The 21,470-nt window shown below is 40.8% G+C and overlaps 1 protein-coding gene across 2 annotated transcripts in view; it reads right to left on the bottom strand.

Moving 5' to 3' along the window:
• PMS2 (PMS1 homolog 2, mismatch repair system component) overlaps window positions 1-21,470 on the bottom strand; it is a 504,643-nt gene that overhangs the window by 50,734 nt on the left and 432,439 nt on the right. For both annotated transcript variants that reach the window (XM_069645634.1, XM_069645635.1), the window contains exons 12-14: window positions 8,664-8,831; window positions 7,779-7,879; window positions 5,649-5,818 (exon numbers count right to left, since the gene is read on the bottom strand). In XM_069645634.1, coding sequence (XP_069501735.1) covers window positions 5,649-5,818; window positions 7,779-7,879; window positions 8,664-8,831 — 439 coding nt within the window. The remainder of the gene's footprint in view (window positions 1-5,648; window positions 5,819-7,778; window positions 7,880-8,663; window positions 8,832-21,470) is intronic.

Below are 21,470 nucleotides of genomic sequence, written 5' to 3'. Positions count from 1 at the left end.
AAGATTTGGAAACTTCTGGATGTAGCTCACCCTTATCATAGCGGCTTCCCCTTATTGAACTGTATACCATTCTGTCCCAGGGTTGGTGCTGTTACTAAGCAGCAGTGGTGGTTGCACAAGGGATTTCGCTTGTTGGGAAACATGTATCTCAAGGGGAAATGTATTACAGCTGATGTTATCCATGGGCTCACGCAATATAAGTCTTCGGTTTACACAGGGTATTTAAGGTTCTGTGAGCGGAATTCCCTGTTGAGCCTGCTAATGACTCTACACTTGGTTATATTATGGATGCATATGGCACCTGGGGCATCGTCTCTCGTTTATATAGCCTGGCCCAAAGCTGTATTCAAGTCCAAATGGGCACGAGACAAGAACCTAGAAATTACAGACGAGATCTGGGGTGATATGTGCGCACAAACCAATGAGGTCTCTTGAAACTCCCGATTACGTTTAATGCAACTCAAAGTGGTATTATACAGCGGTTGAACAAACTTTTTTTCTCAAGCAAATACGGGCAGCTGCCGTAGGTGTAGGGAAGACAATGCTGGTTATTATCACATGGTGTGCAGTTGTCTAAAGCTTGATGGGTACTGGAAGAATGTGTGCGCTACACTGGCTGATAAGACTGGCACCAGTCTTAGGGCTACTCCCATGCACTAAAGATCAAACCTGAGAAAACGGAAGTGTTGTAATCACTGGCTCCATTAGTCACTTGATCTCCAGTGTGTTCCAGTCTCTGCCCCTTACCAGCTCCACCTGTGCAGATATCGTGGATTAGTATGGATGCTAATATTTCATAAATTCTGCAGGTGACAGATTTCAAAATCCTGTTTCTTTCTTCCGAAAAGCTAAGACACCTAGTACCTGTGCTTTCCTTTTTACATGAAACAATGTCTGTGAATTGTGGCTAATCTGACGGGATTCCCACCAGGAATCTGGTCTTTGACCCTTCTCATGTGGCCAGGGGAAGGCAGGTGATCGCTGATCCCGACCCTTGGGGGTGGTGCATTGTGGGAGGATCAAATGTGGGATAGGGTCAGACCGGAAGAGCCCCTTTTTAACTTTCTCTGTAACCCCACCCTTTAACTGGCTTTTTTTCATTCTGAAGATGTAGCCAAGGACTACATGTCCCAGAATCCCTCAGGGACTGTGAAGAAGAAGAAGAGGCCTAAAGATGCATACAGGCAAGCTTAACAGCTCTTGGCAGGGTCAGGCAATTAGTTCTAAGAGCCCGTACCTGAAACCAATTAACCCACCCGAGGGACATAAAAGGCTGCTGCAGGGAGGAACAGTAGAAAGAAGTTGGAGTGGGAGCCGAAAGGTCGGGAGAAGTAGAAGGAGCAGAGAACAAAGCTGGTAGTTTGCAAGGAAATGTGACCACAGAAGGGACGCCGGAGTAAAGGAAGGACAGATTTCACCTGCAGACTCAGATGATCCTCTGGTCACAAATCCTGTTTGGCTGTGGCAGCACTAGAAAAGATTGGAGAACACAGGAAGTCTTTCCAGGTGTGCCTAATTGCTTTGGCTGCAGTGCTGTAGTTGTGCATCCACCCAAGGCCTGTGCGCAGAAGCAAGCTGAGGGAAACTGGAGAGTTGAAGTCTCTCCTTTGATGAGGCCGCATCAGAGACACCCGTGCACCAAAGGGGTGTGGGTCCCAAGAGTGACTGCAGTAGCAGTAGTTGAAGAAACCAAGCCGGGAAGCAGAAACAGCCTGCAGTTCCAGTGATTATACTCCAAACCAACTTAAATACCTTGCTGGTAACAGTAACCAGCTTTCTTAACATTTGCGTGCAGATTGAAGTGAGAAAAACTTTTTAATAGAAGTGGGAAGTCCTATTAACACAGGAAATGTAGCACGCAATGAAATATCAAAGCTGAAACGCCTGTGTTTTGTAAAAGCCTTTTTCTTTTCCCATTGTTAAGCGCAACACAATGCTGAGTGGTCACGTGCCTCTTGTTAATACTGAGAACATTGCCGGTTAAGCTAAAAACTCTTAACTCTCCTGAAGTGTTACAACCCAGTTTTAACATATTAAGGAGTCGTGCATGGAACATTGTATCCCGAATACCTTGGAGGCTAAGCCGCTGACCGAAAGGTGGGAACGTGCAATTTTGATGTGGCAGTTCAAAGGTAAAACAAAATTGCATGGGCCTAATTTAGTTTTTGTTGGAAAATTGATAACTTGTAACATCATGAACAGTAAAGCAGAAGTTATAAAAGCAGTAGAAGATAAGCCGAGAACATGTACAGCCAAAGCCAATAGCCCAAACCCTATTACAGCAAATCTAGCTCATCTAAGAACTAAACAATATCGATTAAGAGTTGTTGAAGCTGTGTTACCTCAGAGACTTCCAACATTAGGGGTGATAAAGGTTATCCAAAGCTGTGAAGACTGTCACTATAGCCTTGGGATAGCCACTGAACACATAGTGTCCTTAAAGCTGGGGAAGGGAGCTGGGTACTCGTTCAACAAAACTGAAGTTATTAACTACAAGGTGGAAGGAAAGGGAAAGAGGTTGCCCTTTCTTGTGACACAAGAGAGAAGTGTGCCTTGCCAACCTGTAGAGGTCGAAGAAGAGTTGTTGAAGTTGCCTAAATATTTTAAAGTTGTAGCAGTATAATTATGGTTGGTAGCTACAAGGCAGAAGGAAAGGCAACGATGCTGCCCTCTCTTACCACCATTTAGAGAGAAGAGTGCCTTGCTAACCTGTAGAGGTCGAAGAAGTCTTGTGGAAGTTGCATAACCTTATAAATTGCAGTAGCAGCAGAACTGTGGTTGTAAATACAATTGTCAGTGCTGTAGTTACTGAATGTAGCAGAAGCCAAAAGTCAACTGTGGGTAAGGGAGCCTGCTCTCACAGTTGCATCAAAAAGGGAGTTGCTGGAGAGAGAGCAATTTTCAAGCAGAAGCATCCTGACAAAACCATATGTAGCAGACACCGCTGAAGTTGCAAACAGAAGAGTTGTTAAGCAGAAGTGGTACTTTTGTCTTCAACTTTGGAGAGAGGCTATCCTGGAACACCATTGGTACTGTTGTTTCTTTTTTTGGAACTTGGAAAGGGGAATATTTTCATCCAGCGAAGAACTGCTACCATATTTGTGTGAACATTTGGTTTCTTTGGAACTTTAAGACTTTTCTTTTCCTTGGAAGAATTAACTTGGGACATTTCTGTGAGAGCTAAATCTGTCCAGAACAAGTAGAAGTCATCAAAGACACTGTATGTTAACTTTTCATTTATGTTGTCTTTTTGTTTAATTGTTTATGTTGTTTAGTGTGAGGGTTAGTATTGCAAAAGCTAGGAGGCTTTCCCTTAGATCCTTGTCTAGACAGGGAATCCCCTGGTAGAGTAGGTTTAATTAAGGTTTGTGTTTTTTTTGTTTAAATCAAAATGTTGAACCTTGAGAATACTCATCAAAGTATAATGCCTTTGTATCTTCCAGTTTGGAAGCTCAGAAACAGAACGTATCTTTGTCTAGGAGCAAAAGGTTCAATGCGCTTGTATCAGATTACTTCTGTTTGAACATGCTTCCTTCTCCTTGGCCTTTTTGCAATGGCTTTATGTGCATAGCCACTTTGACTCAAGTCATAATGTCTTGTACAAAATTCCACCTTTAACTCAAGTCCCACCACATTAACAGATTTCAGAGCTATCCTCGGTCTAGACAAGTTAGCTCTCAACACAGTGCTTCCTTAGTGCTACTTAAATAATGCAAAGAAAGGTTATGGAATATTTAACTTGTTAACTATTGCTCTGAAAACAAGAATCAAATTGTGTGGTGTTAAGGAAGAAATGTGCGACTCAGTTCCCAACTGAACATGTTAATTTAGTCAACTCAGCCTGTTTTCCCATTCTATTGCTCGAAGATGTCTTTTGATGAACGTCTGTGTGTTATAAAACAGAAATACAAATACAAGGTAAATGTGATTTCTGAGTTTTGCAGACAACAAAATTCCCCCTTGTCATTTGTAGGAAGGAATCATCAAGGATGATGTAGAAAGGAATGCACCTGAATAGTAAGAGTAAACCCTCACGTTAGAGGACTGGATTACCACACTGTTGCTAATTACTATTGGAGACAGGAGGGCCAACCTATACAATATGCTAAAAATATTAGTGAGCTCAATGACCTGATTGACTTGAAAATCATTTACACAACAACAACAATCTTCTCCATTGTAATTGGACAAAACCGTACTAACGGGGCCATTTTCTAATAAGTGTTAGTTGCATGCCGGAGATCACCAAAGTATCCACTTACATGCCGTTGAGTCCCCTGCTTGCAATTCTGAACATCTGCAAGGCGGAATGTTATTGTCAAATTACACTTTGCAGGCAGTGTTTACGAATGGATTCCTATGGAATCCGCCTGCACATTAGCAGGTGCAAAGGTGACACAGATTACATATAAATTAATTGCTTTAACGCCTGCATGAAACCCTCATGCAGGTGTAAACCCATGTGCTCTTCCAAGACTGAGTATGAAAGCAAAGAAGAGATGCAAACTCTGCTTGTGCCCCTCCAAAAGCCTTGGATGGGCGAGAGCTGGAGCGCAAAATGAAAGCGTAAAAGCATTGTGCTTTTACGCTTTCATTTTGGATTGCGCTCATTGCAAAATGACCCTTTGTGACATTGTTGATTTGGTGCTGCTATTCCTCTTGGCAAGAGCAAACATATGAACCTATTCCTAGCCTACTTAAAGTTGGGGAGGAAAAGATGCAGTATTTGTCTAGGCACACCTCACTGATTATGCCCAGCATGGCGGAAACACATGTCTAGGGTTTATGTTGGTCCTCTTGTATTGCCTGGCATTTCAGTGCTGGGCTCTCCCTGTGTGCAGGACATCATGATATAAAAAAGGGTATTTCTGGGCTGATACGGCACAAAGACAAAACCTGGTTGAAAACTATCCTGAATGTTGTCACCATCCGAGAGAACTTGTTGTTTGGTCTTGTCTGTCCTCAATTGAGGCAATCTCACACTTTTGGATAATATTGCATGGTACAGCTAGACAACATTAACATTTCTAGTGCTACTTAGGAAGAACAGCCTTGGCTCATGGAAAGATGTATGTTAAGTGCTCAGAAGAGCCAACCTGATCACCCGGACCATTAAATGCCTTGTTGGACATTGGAAGTCTAACCTTGGCCATTAAGCAGGCAGAGAAAAGATCCAATCCCCCCAGTTGAAGGACTAAGCCATCTTGGCCTACAATGTACTAAAGGCTCAAACAGAGGTTAGATTATTTTCAGGAACCACTGGGTCCTATAGAGTCATTGTGCAGAGAAGCATACCATTGCAAAACCACTCTCCCAGTTGACGGAGGATCAGACCAGGGTTTTGATTTAGATCAAGAACTACCAGAAAGTTTTGGAAAGATTTAAAGAAACCCTCTGTGCAGCTCCTGTTCTGAAAGTCAATTGTTTTACTAAGGAATTTCGGAGTTTTGCAGCGGCACATAGATTTCTTAGAAATAGGTTTGGAACTAATGAATTCACAGGATCAGGCTATCATCAGAAAATGAGTATGAAAAGCCATGGCACTAGATAGCGATGAAACCCCCCAAAAGGTCTGCAACTTAAGAAAGATCTGCTACAAACATATTTTGCTTATCTGCTAATGGATCAACATTTTAAGTTTCACTTACAGATTGCCTACAAGCTCTTGAGGCAAACATTTCTCGAACCCTTGATGGCCTACACATGACTCCAGGGCAATCACTCAACATGAAGATAAGTTCTTCTATATCCTTTGGGCCAAACGTCCAGTTTTTGCTGATGGGCAACGAAATTAACTTGACTCTTTCTGTGACGGGGGCTAGAAAAGCAAAAAAGAAATGATCAATTCTTGTGTTTTCAACTTTTTCTCTCTAAATGATTCAAGATTTGCAGCATTTTTTTAAATGTTTAAAACTAGAAATATGCATACAACTGGTAACCTATTTTAACATATAAAGCAATCGTCGGACAAGATTGGACAAAGTCAGACTGGGATCAAACAAACAACTTGAGAATTTCAACAGGAAAACACCTTCCTAAATCAGAAAAAAAAACACTGGCAATGCTCTCCGGACAGAGTCTCGAACACTGGCATAACGATGCATTGACCTGCAGACGACTACACATTGTTCTATTTACCACTTGCAAAGCCATTTTGCTGAACTGGGAAAAAGCCAGACCCACTGACATATCAGCAATGGTAGACACTTTTGTCTAAAATATGCTTCGCTGAACGAAGTTGATTCGGAGGTACGCGGGCCCAGTGAAGGCGGTAAGTATGGAACTTACCTGACTAATTTGTTTAAATCCCAAAGAGTGCCGTGCTGTGCGCCCTAAAATGTTGTTGGCGTGTAATGTAATTTCATGCTCTGCATGATAGGCAGGTTAATTTAATTTTGTATTATTCTGATTGTGTTTTATTCCGATTGTATTTTTTGTTAGTGTCTCCTTCTATTCTCTTCATGAACCATCTCTCATTTCGTTTACACTCTCTCTCTTTTGCCCCCTCTCCTGCACCCTACTAGTATTGCCTACAGGTTCTCCAATCTTATGCTAATCGCATACAGGCATGTGGGATGTGGGGGGGAGGAAGGGGTTAGGGGACGGTTGGGGTTCCTTATTGGAGCTTGGCTCCCTGTGGTTGTTTCTAATGCATGTTTGTTGCGATATTTTGCAATTAAAAGATTAAATAAAAAAAAATGGCACAGTCACAACATTATAGAGATTGTAGCTCATTTTGTATGGGGGTGTAACGTGAATGGAAGGCATAAAAGCACTTAGCCTGAGGGGCTCCTCCTGGCACCCCTTAACACTTGGGCCCTCCTCCAGCACTTGTCCACTCCTCTGCTCCCCCTTTTCATCACCTTCCCCTGCACTTCTCATCAATGCACTTGCACGACCATATGCCACAAGACTAGATCATTGCTTTTTGTTTCATGCAACTGTTATTTCACCTGTTCCCTTCCTATTTAGCCTTGTGGCGCTTTGAAACACTATTTTGTTGTATAAAGCAGCTTACAAATGGCCAATAAATATATTTTGTTTTAAAAAAGTCACCCCACATTTTCATTGATTTGTATGGAAGAGAGAAGGGACGGAAGTCAACTTGCATTTCAGCCACCTTTCTTCCTCTTTATCAAACAAATGCTCCAGCATTTGAGCCGGCATGGATTTTCATGCCAGCGCAAATGCTGGTGGACCCGTAAGGATCCATTGTAAATGTTGGCGTTTACAATTACAATTAAACCTTGCCCGATATGCTTGCATGCTGGGTAGGGTTTAATTGTAATTGTGAGCGCTGCTTGTCATGCGAGCCTGCCAGGCAGCGTTTACTCACTTTGTACGGTAGAGTACACAAGTACATGGCAAAGGCCGCGTACACATGTGTACGCAGCCTTTTGCCCTGCACTTTTACACTCCGTCTTGCAAATGATGAAAATGTGGTAGCGGAAAGTATGTCAACACGATAATGCTCTCTGCCGCCAAATTACTAATTTCATTAAATTGAGCTCCATTGTGTGTTTGCGCATTTATGAGACAAGAACTCTGAATCTTGATATTTTTTAAACATAAAGGTTTTCTTTTCATGCAGTTTTAACCAAAACATCCGAAATATATTCTAATTGGCATCACAGCATTTAGTCGTCAGTTTGGAGAGTTTTAAAGTAGCAAAAACTATCTGAATGGGAGGCAGGTGTACAATGAAGGAGAACAAGTATTAACAAAAGAGGACAGAGAATTTTTCAAGGTAATGATAATGATCTCTAATGATAACTTACCATCATCGTCTAAAAGGAAATCAAATCCGTTCTTCCTGAATATCTCAATATTTTCAGCCAAGACGGATTCATTCACAGCAGTTAAATTCAGAGACTGTGGCCTGCAAAGCATATCATTATAATTTTCAATAAACCTGAGAATTCTGCTGTCTAAGTAGTAAAGTGAGCGACTGAACAGCAATTTATGAAAAACTATACTTGGTGCCCCAACTCTCATTTAAAATTAGCAGGTCAAACCAGCGGAGCAGGTCACGTCCACTCCATTTTGGACATTTTGCAACCAAGGTTGCACAAGGCATGGGAGTACGGTTTGGTTCGAGTTACCAGGCCTTTTATCGCCTAGCAAGAACATTCTCCTGGATCACTGCAATGTACACAGCAATGATCAGTAAAAGAGGTCATTACGTACCAACAAGGCAGTCATCATTACAATGAATTCCTACGGATTCTGCCCGCTTTCTTCAGCTGTAAAAAACAGGCATTTAATCCATAGGAATTCATGGCTCTATTCCTGCATCAATATCAGATGTGGGTGGGGATGCTGCAAGTTTATAGTTGAACACTGCTGTGACATCACAGCAGTACACAACAGTTTCTGCATTGTATTGCCCAGTTTGCTCATAAAAACAGTTATGTTTAATCAAATTGTAAAAAGAAATATTGACAAACTAGTATAATCACATGCATTATTTACATATATCTAGAATTCTTCTAATTTGAATGGTATTATAGCAAAACATAAACAAATTAAGACGCAGAAGGAAATCAAATAGCAGGCGCAACTAACATTTGAAAACCAAATCCCCCATTTTCGAATTCATCCTTCTTAAAACTCTGTCATCCTTGATCACTTGAAAATCAAATTGAAGTATCAATATTACTTACGCTATCAGTCTCTGCCCTTGGAGAACCGTCTTTTGTTGTAACATTTCAAAATTATATTTCTCGTCTGTGGCGTGCTGGTCAATTATGAAGATGTCAGAGTTCAGCTTGGTTATTATAAACCCCAAATTGAATTGGCCAATGATTTCCATTTTTGCAAACATTTCTTTACTGTTGAAAGAAATTATTTAATATGTGTTTACTTTTACTTTCCATCACATTTCTTCTAGCTCATTTCTTGTACATTGAATTGTTTTTCTATGAAAAGATGGTTTGGGTAGGGGAATCAGCCTTGTGCTCAGAGGAGGAATTAGAAATGTGCCGGAACATGGACTAGGGGAAGTAAATGAACAGTAGGATTTCAATCGGGTAAACGAGAAGTTGAATATGTGCTCGACTGGTAGGTAGGATTGAAGAAGACTAGGCAATTACAACATGCGAGCAATGAAGAGGGCTGGGAACCCCCTTAACTGCAATGTGGTGGTGTTGCAGAAAAACACATTAGATGTAGGAGAGATGAAATCCTATGCAATGTATTTTCCAGCAAGCATAAAGTAGAAATAGTATCCACATTCTTTTACATTTAATGTCATCAGTCTATGGTCACCGACCACACAGTTCAAAATAACTTGTCAGGCAAGAGTGATAGAAGGACAGTTGGTCATTAGATACAGTCTTTAATCAGTCACACAACCGTTCTCTTTCTTTCTCATGTGTGAAAATGAATGGAATACTAAACTGCCCACCTAAATGGTGTTACTGAATTAATAGAAAGTGGAGTAGGTAGAAGGGAGAGGTCAGATTTACTTGAACAAAGTATTACAATAACATTAATTATTCTGTTATAATAACATCAATGAATATGCAAAAACACAAATATATGCCCCAGTGGGATGGTGCAGAGGTAACAAACTTTTACGTGCATACTTTTTTACTTTTATTAGATATTTATTGACTTAATCCCAAATATAATCATTCAATCATAGAAATACCTACCAAAGACACTATTAATATACACAAACCATACTACCTGCATATCGAAATTCATTGTTGTAGATATAAATAGACATCAATAAGACATTCAGCTGCAATACCAATTACATAAAATTAAAAAATTCACATTTTCAAATACTCAATCAGCTAAAACAACCTTATTTCATTGATATGTATTTTTTTAAATTTATTTTTCAGTGAAACAACTTTGTTAAAGAGACGTAATGGTTCAGTTGCCGTAATAAAAACCTATCAAATTCAGTGCAAAAAACGTTGTTAAAGGGGAGTTATAGTTACTTGGACTAATAACAATCTATCCATATTATGGTTGCAAGTAAAACCAGAAAAAAACAGAAATTCGCTGGTTATGGTAAGCTAAGCAACCATAACTCGCGTCACCACCATGCACTGCTAAGACTAACACACATGACATCAAAGATGACATCACAATTGTCTTGCTGTGGACAAAGTACATCGGGATTGTTCCATACTCTTCTAGGTGGTATGCATGAGAAAACCACCTTTGCAGTGGGAAAAATCTACATCACTGCTTTCACCAAGTCCTTCAGTCCACGGAGCAAAGTTCCAGCACTGATGTAACCCAAATGCAGGGCTCCATAATGCAACACTACAACATCAACAGCACTGACAGTGGCCACATCTCTGCAAACTGCAACCACAGCTTGCAAACTGCACACAGGCACACTGCGCCACAAAGCCTCCACTCATTCAAAATCAAAATTGCCAGCAATGCCTCATCCCTGGGCATACCTCGGCAGATCATCCACAAAGGAATTGCCCACGATCAACACTCTGACTCTCTCCATCTCTGCCATCCTCACTACACAGAGCAATGAAAACAAGTATTACCGCCCCTTCCTGTTAAGCACACCCTGAACACCTGATTGGATAATCCCCACAGTCCCATTTCCATGCCAGGCATGCTGAGAAGGGTAGGATGTGGCATGTGCGATCCTCACACTACCCCGGTGTCCGCGGATCCCGTAAGGAAGGGGCAGTCCTCTTTCCACTTCACTCTTTGCAGCACTCCCTCATTGAGTACTGTTAAGCAGTCACACACGCATCCACCAATCACATCCAAGACCTATATATCTTACTCTATCATCTCTGTTCAACACTCCAGATTTACTGTTAAACACTCAGAATACACAGTCTCCTGTGATTGAAATGCACCTCCATCAAAAAGGACTGCAAAACTGTCCAAGATTTCTGCTTCCAGAATCATCCACATCTCCATCCATCAACACACTGCAGGTATGAATATTTTTTGTACAGTATATTTGCAACTCTGTTATAAGTGCCTCTGAACAGGGTACCTGCCACTTATCCTCCATATCCTACTCAAAAAGCATACTGTCATTTGTCCCATCACCTATCATCAAGTGCCACTTACAGTGCTATGTGCTTTCAAAGTTTTCATTTACCCATATCACCCATTGTAATGTTCAAACCGTTACTCTCTTTTTTCTTTCTGTCATTTTTACAACCTCTTCCCCCACTAACAGGTCTCCTATAAAATTAGTAAAATGCACACAGAAAAGGACAACTGAATGTATTTTACCAAAGCAAACCAAGTACGTGCATTGCATGCATTTCAACAGGATACCTGCCACTTACCTTGTACACTTCACTGAATGCACTGTTACTTAAAAAACAAAAAAATGTATGTGTGCATTGAGAACAGTACCATCTATAAATGTGGATAAATAAATCAAACAACTGAAATTCTTGCTCCACTCATGTATCAAGCATATATCTGCAGAAAAGGTAATTTATTTATTTTAATTCTCATTACGCGCTGCATTCCCGTAGGCCTCAGGGCGCACAAAAAACAAAGACAAGACACACAACAGTAGAAAGAGAGTGAGGCCGTGGAGGGTTACTCCAGATTGAAAAGTTGAGTCTTTATGGCTTGCTTAAACACGGAATAGTTTTGGATCTGTCGCATCCCAGATGGTAGGGCATTCCAGAGCAGGGGGCCCTGGACGTCAAGGGTGGTGCCCCCAAATTTAGCTGTCTTAAATCTGGGGTGATCAAGGAGAGTAGCAATGGAAGGTTTCTTCCATTGGACCTGATGCTAATACGTTCAGACAGATAGGTGGGATTGCTGAGGGACAAGCACTTGTGTGTTGTCGTTAGCAGTTTGTGTGTTATGCGATGTTTTACAGGAAGCCAGTGTAGCTTCTTCCTGAAGGTGGATATATGAATGTGATGGGATTGATTGAAGATTGTGCGCACAGCGTTGTTCTGAGCCACATGTAGAGAGTGAATATTGGCAACAGTAGTGCCAGACAAAAGACTGTTACAATAGTCAAGTCTGGAGTTTATCAATACTGTAGGCAGGAGAGCACAGTTTTCCGCTGTAATGAAAGGGCGAATATAGCTGATTCGTTTGTTAATCAATCCACAACTAGACCTGATGCTGGAGACATGAGACTTCATAGATAGCGCCTCATCCAGAACAACTCCCAAGGTCTTAACTTTCCTTTGGACAGTGATGGTATTGTCTGCAATAGGGAAGTTGGCATAGTCAGAATCAAGTTTGTTCCGGGTGTTCTTAGAGGACACTATCATAAGCTTTTGTTGTTCAAAGCTAGGGAGTTGCAGGCCATCCAATCCTGTATGGCTTTGTAGATGCTGTTGATAGTTTCAACATCGTTCTTATACAAGCCACTTAGTTGTATGACGACCTGAGTGTCGTTTGCGTAGTTTGTATATTGAACTCTAAGTTTACTAATAAGATCAAGGAGGGGACAAATATACAAATTAAAAAGCAGTGGCGACAGACAAGAACATTGTGGGACTCCACAAGTTTGAGAGATGGGAGTGGATTGATTGCTTCCCACGCATACCCTTACCATTCGAGGGCCCAAGAAGGAGGCTATCCATCTTGATGCTAGTATGGCGCAATTTGCGACCTCTCCGAGCATTGTCACTAGTAAACTGTGATCAACCAGATCGAAGGCTGCGGAGAGGTCAAGTAGCATCAGCAACGCGGCTTGATTTTTGTCCGCTATGCCGGCAAGAGTGGACTTTAGTCGAGCATGGCCGTCTCGGTCCCGTGACGATCCCTGTAGCCTGACTATCAAGTGCCAAGGATGTTGTGTTCTTCGACATGAGCCTGCAATTGCATATAGGCTAGTTTATCCAATATCCTCAGAATGAAGGAAACATTGGTTATTGGCCTGTAGTTATCTTTATTAGTGGGATCCAAATTTTCTTTTTTTAACAAAGGGGTTATCCAGGTGGATTTGAGCACATCAGGTACCACACCTTCATCAAAAGATAGGTTTATCAGCTTGGTCATCCAAGGGACCAGTACGTCAGTAGATTCCTTGAAGATGTTTGTGGGACAGTCATCTGCTGGTCGGGATGTAGCCTTAAGATCTTGAATTACATTAGGTACCTCCTTTTCAGAGTAATGAGTGAAGGGGAATTGAGGAATTCTACTATCAGAGTTGTTGAGAGGGGTTGTTCTTTTTATAGGTGACCTAGGTGCCACGTTGCTAAGGGCATCTTTGATTTTTTTCCTTGTGGGAATCAATTTTAGATAAAAATGCATCGTGGATGTCTTGGCACCATTTGGAATCTTTGGTCATATTATTGGATGGTGGTGGCTGATCCTGAAATTCAGCTAGAATTTTAAACAGCCCGCCAACTTTAGATTGGGCGTTTATGATCCTTTTGTTGTAGTGTGTGGCTTTGACATTAATGATAAGTTTCTTGTATGCCAGTGTAGATTTTTGTATAGGCAGCTAGAGTATCGTCATTGGGGTCCCTTCTCCAGGATCTTTCTAGAGCTCTTTTGGTTTGTCTGGCAGTGACAATATCTTCTGAGACACATGTGTTCTTTGTGGCTTCAGACTGGATTACCTTCATTTTCATAGGAGCAAGGTCATTAACTGCTACCTTCATTTTCATTGGAGCAAGGTCATTAACTGCTTCCTTGATGATGAGAGTCAAGTGGTTAACTAAAGCAGAAGAGTCAGCAAAGTTGGATAAGGGTTTTAGCTTAGATGATAGCAACGAAGATAGTTTGGGGACTGTTATGTTTTTCCAATTACAAGTCATCTTTCGTAGACACGTGTGGGTGTTAAGTTTCGGCGGAGAAAGAGGTAAGGCAATCTTGGCCTGGATAAGGGAATGGTCAGACCATATACATGGTATGACCGTAATGTCCGAGATGTTAGTATTTTGCGATATGAGCCAATCGAAAGTGTGCCCACTTTTTTGTGTGGGAGATTTGATCCATTGTGTGAGTCCGACTGAAGTAATGGAGCCCATAAGGCTGAGGCCCACTTTGTCAAGTTGGTCATTGGCCCAGTGTTCAAGATCACCCATGATGACCAAACGGCTTTTAGTAGTGCAGATTTGAGCCAAAAGATCAATAAACTGCTCTTCAAAAAGGGGCATGTCCTTGGGTGGTCGGTAGATAGGAAGTACGTTAAGAGTTGTGTGTGTGGAGGTTTTAATTTTCACCCACAGTGATTCACAGCCATCAGGTGAAATATTTGATACCGCGTGACTGTTGAGGCTGGACTTGCACATAAGTGCAACTCCGCCACCTTTGCCTTGAGAACGGTCAGCTCTAAATAGAGCATATTCATCAGGGGTGGAGAGTGTGGCTTGGGTGGGAAAATTTGAATGAAGCCATGTTTCGGTGACCCCAAAGAAATCTGGCTTGCAGTCATTAACAAGGTCGGCAATTTTGACATGTTTGTACAGTGAGCGTGTGTTAAGTAAGGAGAGCGATAGGACTAACAGCGGCGCGATGTTAGAACCTATTTTATTGTTCCCTCGGAATGGAATTGCACACACAAACACATTCTCCATTCCAATCTGTACATCTTTCGGGACCTTTTTCTCACCCTACTACAATTAGCACTAATCAATTTTCAAAGTAAAAATAGTCCTACAACAACACACACACACATTTGCTAAAGGGCACCCCATACGGCACACTTACCCCCTTACCAAAAGTGCTGATGCTCCCAAGTCCCCATTCATATACAAAGCTATCCAATTTCACACACACACACACACACACACACACACACACACACACACACACACACACACTAAGGGCCTCATTACACGGTAGGCGGTGGACCAAGGTGCTATTACTATTAACACCTTGGTCCATGCCGGTAAAATACCGGCACCGCCTTGGAGGAAAGGGGAATTACCGCCCTATTCCAAGCTTGGCGGGGCGGTAATTCCCCCTTCCCCCATTGCCCTTCCCCATTCCCATTTTTGCCCCATAGGGCATAATGGGAATGGGGAAGGTGCTAATTACGGTACCGCAAATTGCGGTACCGTAATTAGCACCCTGGTCCCTTTGCGGGTTGGTTTTTAACGCCCGCTAAAAAGCAGGCGTTAAAGTACCAATCCGCAAAGGGACCTCGTAGTAAGGCGGTAAGGGTTAACGGTCACCGGTACCATTACCGGTGACCGTTAACCCTTACTGCATTCCCTGTAATGAGGCTCTAACTCTTCCTGCCAAGACACCCTTCTACAATTTTAAATAATGTATTCTCCAAATGCAATCACTATGCCATTAACAAACATATGTTCTTACTTCCTTCTTTCGCAGTTGCAGTGAACACCTCTCTCCTGAAAACCAGTGGCATGTTAAGTTGAAAATATAACCTAGTAGAAACCTGCTCTCAACATCCAACAAAGTAAGTGCAATACTATCTTAGTGTTCTGCCCCTTACTCAGACAGTGCAGTGTTCTTTGTAGGATACACAATTCCATCAACCCAACGTATTTGCTACATTCTTACTCATTGTACCTCAACAGGTGCCCACTTTCTATTGTCATCTGACCACCATTATAGCAACACCCAGATATCAATACAGCCTTCCCAACCTAAAGTAACTGCCCATTACACAATCACACACCTCTATCTGTATTCCTACCATAATATTCAACCACTCATGCACAGTGCACAGATATACATTGCAAAACCTGCACACCCACACTTTCTTTTTTCTCCAACAGATACTACAGAATGCCTACCAAAAAACAACTCCGTAGAAAACAACGTAGAAATAGAGCAGATCAACCTAAAAGCATACAAAATAGCCATCCGCCTGTAGCAGAATTTGTACAGAAATTTCAAACACAACAGCTAATACAGTCACTAACGAAAAGGAAAGCATCTAAGAGTAAACAAACTTTGACTCCTCTTTCAAAGTGTAAAATAAAAAAGTACTGTAAAAATAGCAACTACCAGTACTGCTAACAGAGCACATACAAAGGGTAACATAGCCACAAGTAAGCATTCCAAAACATTTATTTTACTAAAATGTTTCCACCACCGAGTACTTCAGAACCTTATAAATACAGGGAAAAAAATCACGCTCGATCCTTAAAACTTACAGCAGAAAAGGGATCCTGGAAGCTCTTGTAGACAGTGCAATGCTCTTCAAAAGGACATTTTTTATATTAATTTTAAACAGAATGAAACCACTAACAAAATTAATTAGTAAAGTGCAACCACTACTTTGCAAAAAATGCAATATCAGCATAGATACCTTTGGCAACATCTGTACAAGTGAGTGGAGTCACACCACCATCACAGAGCCCTATTTCAATGAAGAATCATACAAACAAGAGCAAAGAAACCAAACTGCCATAAACAGCAGTGGGCGAGGGTATGAAAAGGTAGACAATACCATAATGGAAGAAGAAACACTGCTTTCACAAATATACCCATCAAACTTAGATTCAACTCTCCATTCCACCGAACCAATACGCCCCATCTAAAAATGGCCATGCACATCAATGTGTAACGTACGCCAAAAGTCTATCAAATCTTTGCAGCAGTTCCTCAATCACTATGTGAAAGCCAACGACAAAGGAAAAATGAAAATACGACAAAGTATGGACTCCTTTCCAGTGCGCAAATACACAGGACTAGGGGGATATTCAGTAGCCTGCATAATGAGGAATCCGAATGGTTCCAATTAGCTCTCTACCTTATAGCAGAAAACAAGTACTAAATCACTAACCCCTCAATACTGTGTACATACTGCACTGAAAAACCTGACAATAACCAAATGCCTTCACGGGCTACGAGTAATAATTTGGAAATAATCCCACTGCCAAACGCACTCCAACAGCTTCATTTGTATGAGACCATTATAATCCAAACAGTACACCCATTTCAAGAAATAATAAGACTACACCCAAAAACTGCAAAATTGCCTCCAACTGAATTACTGAGAGGCATTTGTGGCAAAGTAGTTTATTTGCCATTAAATCTCAAAGAAAATGTAGACATTCTAGGAGTGCAACGGCCAATAGAACAATCTTTGATTATCCTAGTGAATGGTGTACCTACAAAAGACAAAATAATTTGGCCGCAACTAGTGGATTTAAACAAATTTAGAAAAACCCTGCAATATCTTAAAGACAACAATGAATATTACAAAGAAATAAACATTGAAGAAAACCTGAGAGAAACAACCAAAATAATTCAGGACTCCTCAACAACTGGCCAATTTGAACTTCTAGATCCTACTGCAGCCTCCAATATTTTAGACCACTATACAATTCACCCACTGCACTCCAAAGACACCATAGACGATGCACTGGAAACATAACAAATACGCCAAGCCAAAGGATTGCCAATCAGTATATGGGTAAAAGGTGTAGAAGCACAAGCCTTTCCTCTACTCTTTCCTACTGGAAAAGGTGGAAGATACAATGAAAGATGCACACAAATAACACCACCAGAATACTGCTCTTTACGAATGTATTCTGAAGATCATAGATTCAGACAAAACGTGCAATACATATTCCACCTGCTCTTTGAAAGTGAACTAGCAGCTCTATGTTATGGAGTTGCACACACAATAAAAACAAGGTTCAAATTTTCAAAACATGTCTGCTACACAGCTTCTTCAAAAGGTGCAAAAGAAAGACAAGGTTTTACAGTCAAGTATTACAAATCACTTGGCAAACATGCATGGTACAAAAGAATACTGGTTCTGATGGCACGCAGATGTACAGCGTATGCTACGCAACCTTGGCCCGCCCACACAGTTTGTCACTTTAAGTTGTGCAGAGTATGCATGGGAAGACTTGCACAATTTCATACGGATTGCAAACAAAAACAAAACAGGTATCGACATGAAAACACCAGGAGAACTCTGCTCTCTTGATCCTGTAATAAAACACTTCCTTCCCTCAGAGAAATGTTGCACTTCTTTTGGAGAAAAGAATACCAAGCCAGAGGAGCACCACACATCAACATTCTTCTGTGGATTAAAATGCTCCTGAATTTGGTCAGGACATTGATGCAACTGTTTTGCAGTTCATTCACAAATATGTCACTTGCGAAATCCCTTCAGAAAGTACACATAGCGACCTACATGCACACATTTAGCAGTTTCAAAGACATAAGTGTGACAAGTATTGTCGGCAGAAATATAAAAACAAAGGCAAATAATACACCAAATGCCACTTTGGTTATCCTACACCAGTTTCAGCAACAGGACAAGTAAACAGGTTCATGTCTTCGTTAGACAGATTGTAAAAGGCAAATCTCCTAAGAACACATACCGCATAAAAAGAACCTTAGCATCAAAGTACATCAATGTACTCCTATGGAATGCAAATATATATATGTGCAGTACATTGCAGACAATTCCACTGCAGTTGCATGACATGTCACAGCCTACTTAACCAAAGCAGAGAAAACAGAGCTGAAAGACCTCTGGGATGACATATCATCAGACAAAACACTGTCACAGAGATTGTACAGCTTTGTAATAAAAATACTACGAAGCCGCGGACCATTTTACCGGCACTGCCTTGTATGGGAAATCTGCATCCAGGAAAAGAGTTCTGAAATCGTACCAAGACATAGAAACAATAGCCAAGAACGATCCCAACAGCCAGGAGGTTTTGAAAAACAACTTATTGGACACATACTACCCAAACACGAGTACTGTTTTAGAAACCATGTGCCTATATCACATAGCCCAAAACTTCTCATACAAAAATAACATTAAACCAGATGAGAAAAAAGGTAAATACATAGTCGAAACTTGTGAGGGCAGCCTGGTGAAACTTACCAAACGCAACCCGATTAATCATATGAAGCTTTCATTAAAAACTCCTCAACACAAAAAAATGACCCTACAACTTTATAAACCATGGAGAAAAGAAGATTTATTAGACAGCCATACCTTCTATGAAGATGTTTTCAATACAAGTGAAAGTACCATAACAGATATAAACTTTATGCAGTACAAAACCATGTTGGACAATGAATGCCAACAAGAAGAAGAACTTCTAGCACAACTAAATATGGACACTCCTGAGAGCAGTGAACCTTCTCTGACAGGAAGCCAAGAACCACTTGGACAGCCACTCGTAGCAAATGAGGCAGAATTAGCCATAACTGAAGTAGAAAACACCATGTGTCAGTATGAGCAATCTGCAGAAGAATTTGCTCTACTGAAATCACAACTAAACAATGAGCAACGTACTATTTTCCTAGAAATAACTAAAGAAATTGAACATGGTATGCAGCACAAAACTAAAACTTGTACCTGTCAACACTATAAACCTGTACTGCTGTATGTAAGTGGTCAAGCTGGTTCAGGCAAAACATTCTTAATAAAAATCTTCAGTAAATTCCTCCAACAATTAACAAACAGCAAGCTTTCAGCTGTTGTAACCGCCCGACAGGTTTAGCTGCCTACAACATAAGTGGCGTCACTTTACACCGATTGCTACTCCTTCCAGTGGAACACCAAAACAAATTAGACTACTACAAACTTTCAGCAGAAGCTGCTACGGAGCCACGCAGAGTTTTAAAACAAATGAAAATGTTCCTAATAGATGAGGTGAGCAACATAACATAATGTTGGCTTTAATTCACCTCAGATTGCAAGAGGTCCTCAAAACAGACTACGAAGAACTCTTGGGAGGAAAACATGTTATTGTTTTCGGAGATCTTCAATTAACACCAGTGAAAGGTGAACCTATTTTTAAAACCTTAGGACACAAACTATGCTGTAAAACTCTTGGAAGCATAGGGAATGTAAATCTTTGGCACCATTTCCAATACAGAGAACTAACTGTAAACATGTGTCAGTCTGCAGACCTCACCTATGCCAAAAGCATTCTGATTGGTGTACTATCTAAGGAAGCTCAGTTTATCCTAAATACCAGACGCATCCATGAGCTCTACGGCCATAACACATGTGCTACTGATGTCATGAAACAATTAGCACACAAAAATGTCAACTGTATGTCCTTAATGTCAACTCTAGCAAACTGTGCACAATTCAATAAAACTATGCTGAAAAAAGAAATGCAACCACTAGTGCAAATCTACTCCACAGACAAACTGGACGTAAACGGTATGACAATACCTATGTGTCAACAAGCCACAGCACGACTAAATACCTTAGAAAACTATATCTCGAACACTGCTGGTTTGGAGAAAATATTAACATGGTGTTTAAACTGTACAGTAATGCTAAAGCGTAACCTTGATGCAGAGCAAGTACTTGGTACCATTGTTGGCTTACAGACATACCCACGTAACAACAGCATTCAGTTTGTCAACATCCACTTTGACAAACTTTCACAAGTTAAAAGGATAGGGCACTCAACAGCCCGATTCCTTCTTTTCAAAGACATGTATGTACGCAAAGAACAATTTTCTCTGTCACTAGCATACGCAGCCACTATTCATAAATCGCAAGGTCTAACCTTAGATCAGGCATTGATTGATATTGGCTGCAAAGTCTTTAAAGAAAGCATGAGTTACGTAGCACTGTAACGCAAAAATACACTTGAAGGACTATTTCTGATCAATTATGATGCAAGTAAAGCCAACGCTGACATTCCTTGCATCGTAGAGTACAATAGACTATGTGCACTCTACACACCCCATCTAAAAATTTACCCTGTTCCTCCAAAACACAAACTTTGTAAAAGAAAACTAATGCAATCAGAACTTATACATGATCTGCCAACAGAACCATCAAAGAAATTGAAATCAGCTCATACTCCATCTACCAAAACCACAGAAAAATGTATTGAAAAGGAAAATACATAACCAACGGCACAAACAAAGAGAACTACCTCTTCGAACAAACCACGTGGACTTCCATCAAATGACTCAGACACAAAACTATCTGGTCCATTCAAATTTCCCAATACAACCAGGGTAAATTGCTATGCAAATGTAGCAATCAATATTCTATTCCAATTGTCACCAATAGTTGAAAATATTTATTTGAACGGCTCGGACCAGTTGTGATTACAAATGCTACTCCTTCACAGAAATGCAACAAACAATCCTGAAAACATTAACAGTGTCTCTGGTATAAAACAGGAATTGGACTACTGTGTTGGAATGGTGAGATTCACTTTAAACACACAAGAAGATCCACAGGAATTTCTAATGTACTTATTACAAGTACTGGAGAGCAAAACATACCGATAAATTAAATCTTCCATATTTCATACATATGGAAACATACATGCACTCTCTGCAACCATGTGATGCAGGAACAAGTCCCTAATAAGTGCGTTGTCTATGTATCTATACCTAACTTTGAATCCACTCAATTTTAGCAACTCATACAAAATGCAAACCATAGCATATATGTACTACTTGTAATTTCGAGAATCGTTCCATCTTACAGATACAATCACAGAACCAATACGCAATATTAAAGCTTTTAAGATACAATGCAGATGGGACCAAAAACAACTGCAAGCTCTTCACACACGGACAATTATCGCTTGGCAAGAAAACCTTCA

Source organism: Ambystoma mexicanum, chromosome 2p (genome assembly GCF_040938575.1).
Source record: "Ambystoma mexicanum isolate Mex_15411 chromosome 2p, UKY_AmexF1_1, whole genome shotgun sequence".
Taxonomy (NCBI): domain Eukaryota; kingdom Metazoa; phylum Chordata; class Amphibia; order Caudata; family Ambystomatidae; genus Ambystoma; species Ambystoma mexicanum.
The sequence above is the reverse complement of the archived record's forward strand: the minus strand, read 5'-3'. Positions and strand labels throughout refer to the sequence as shown.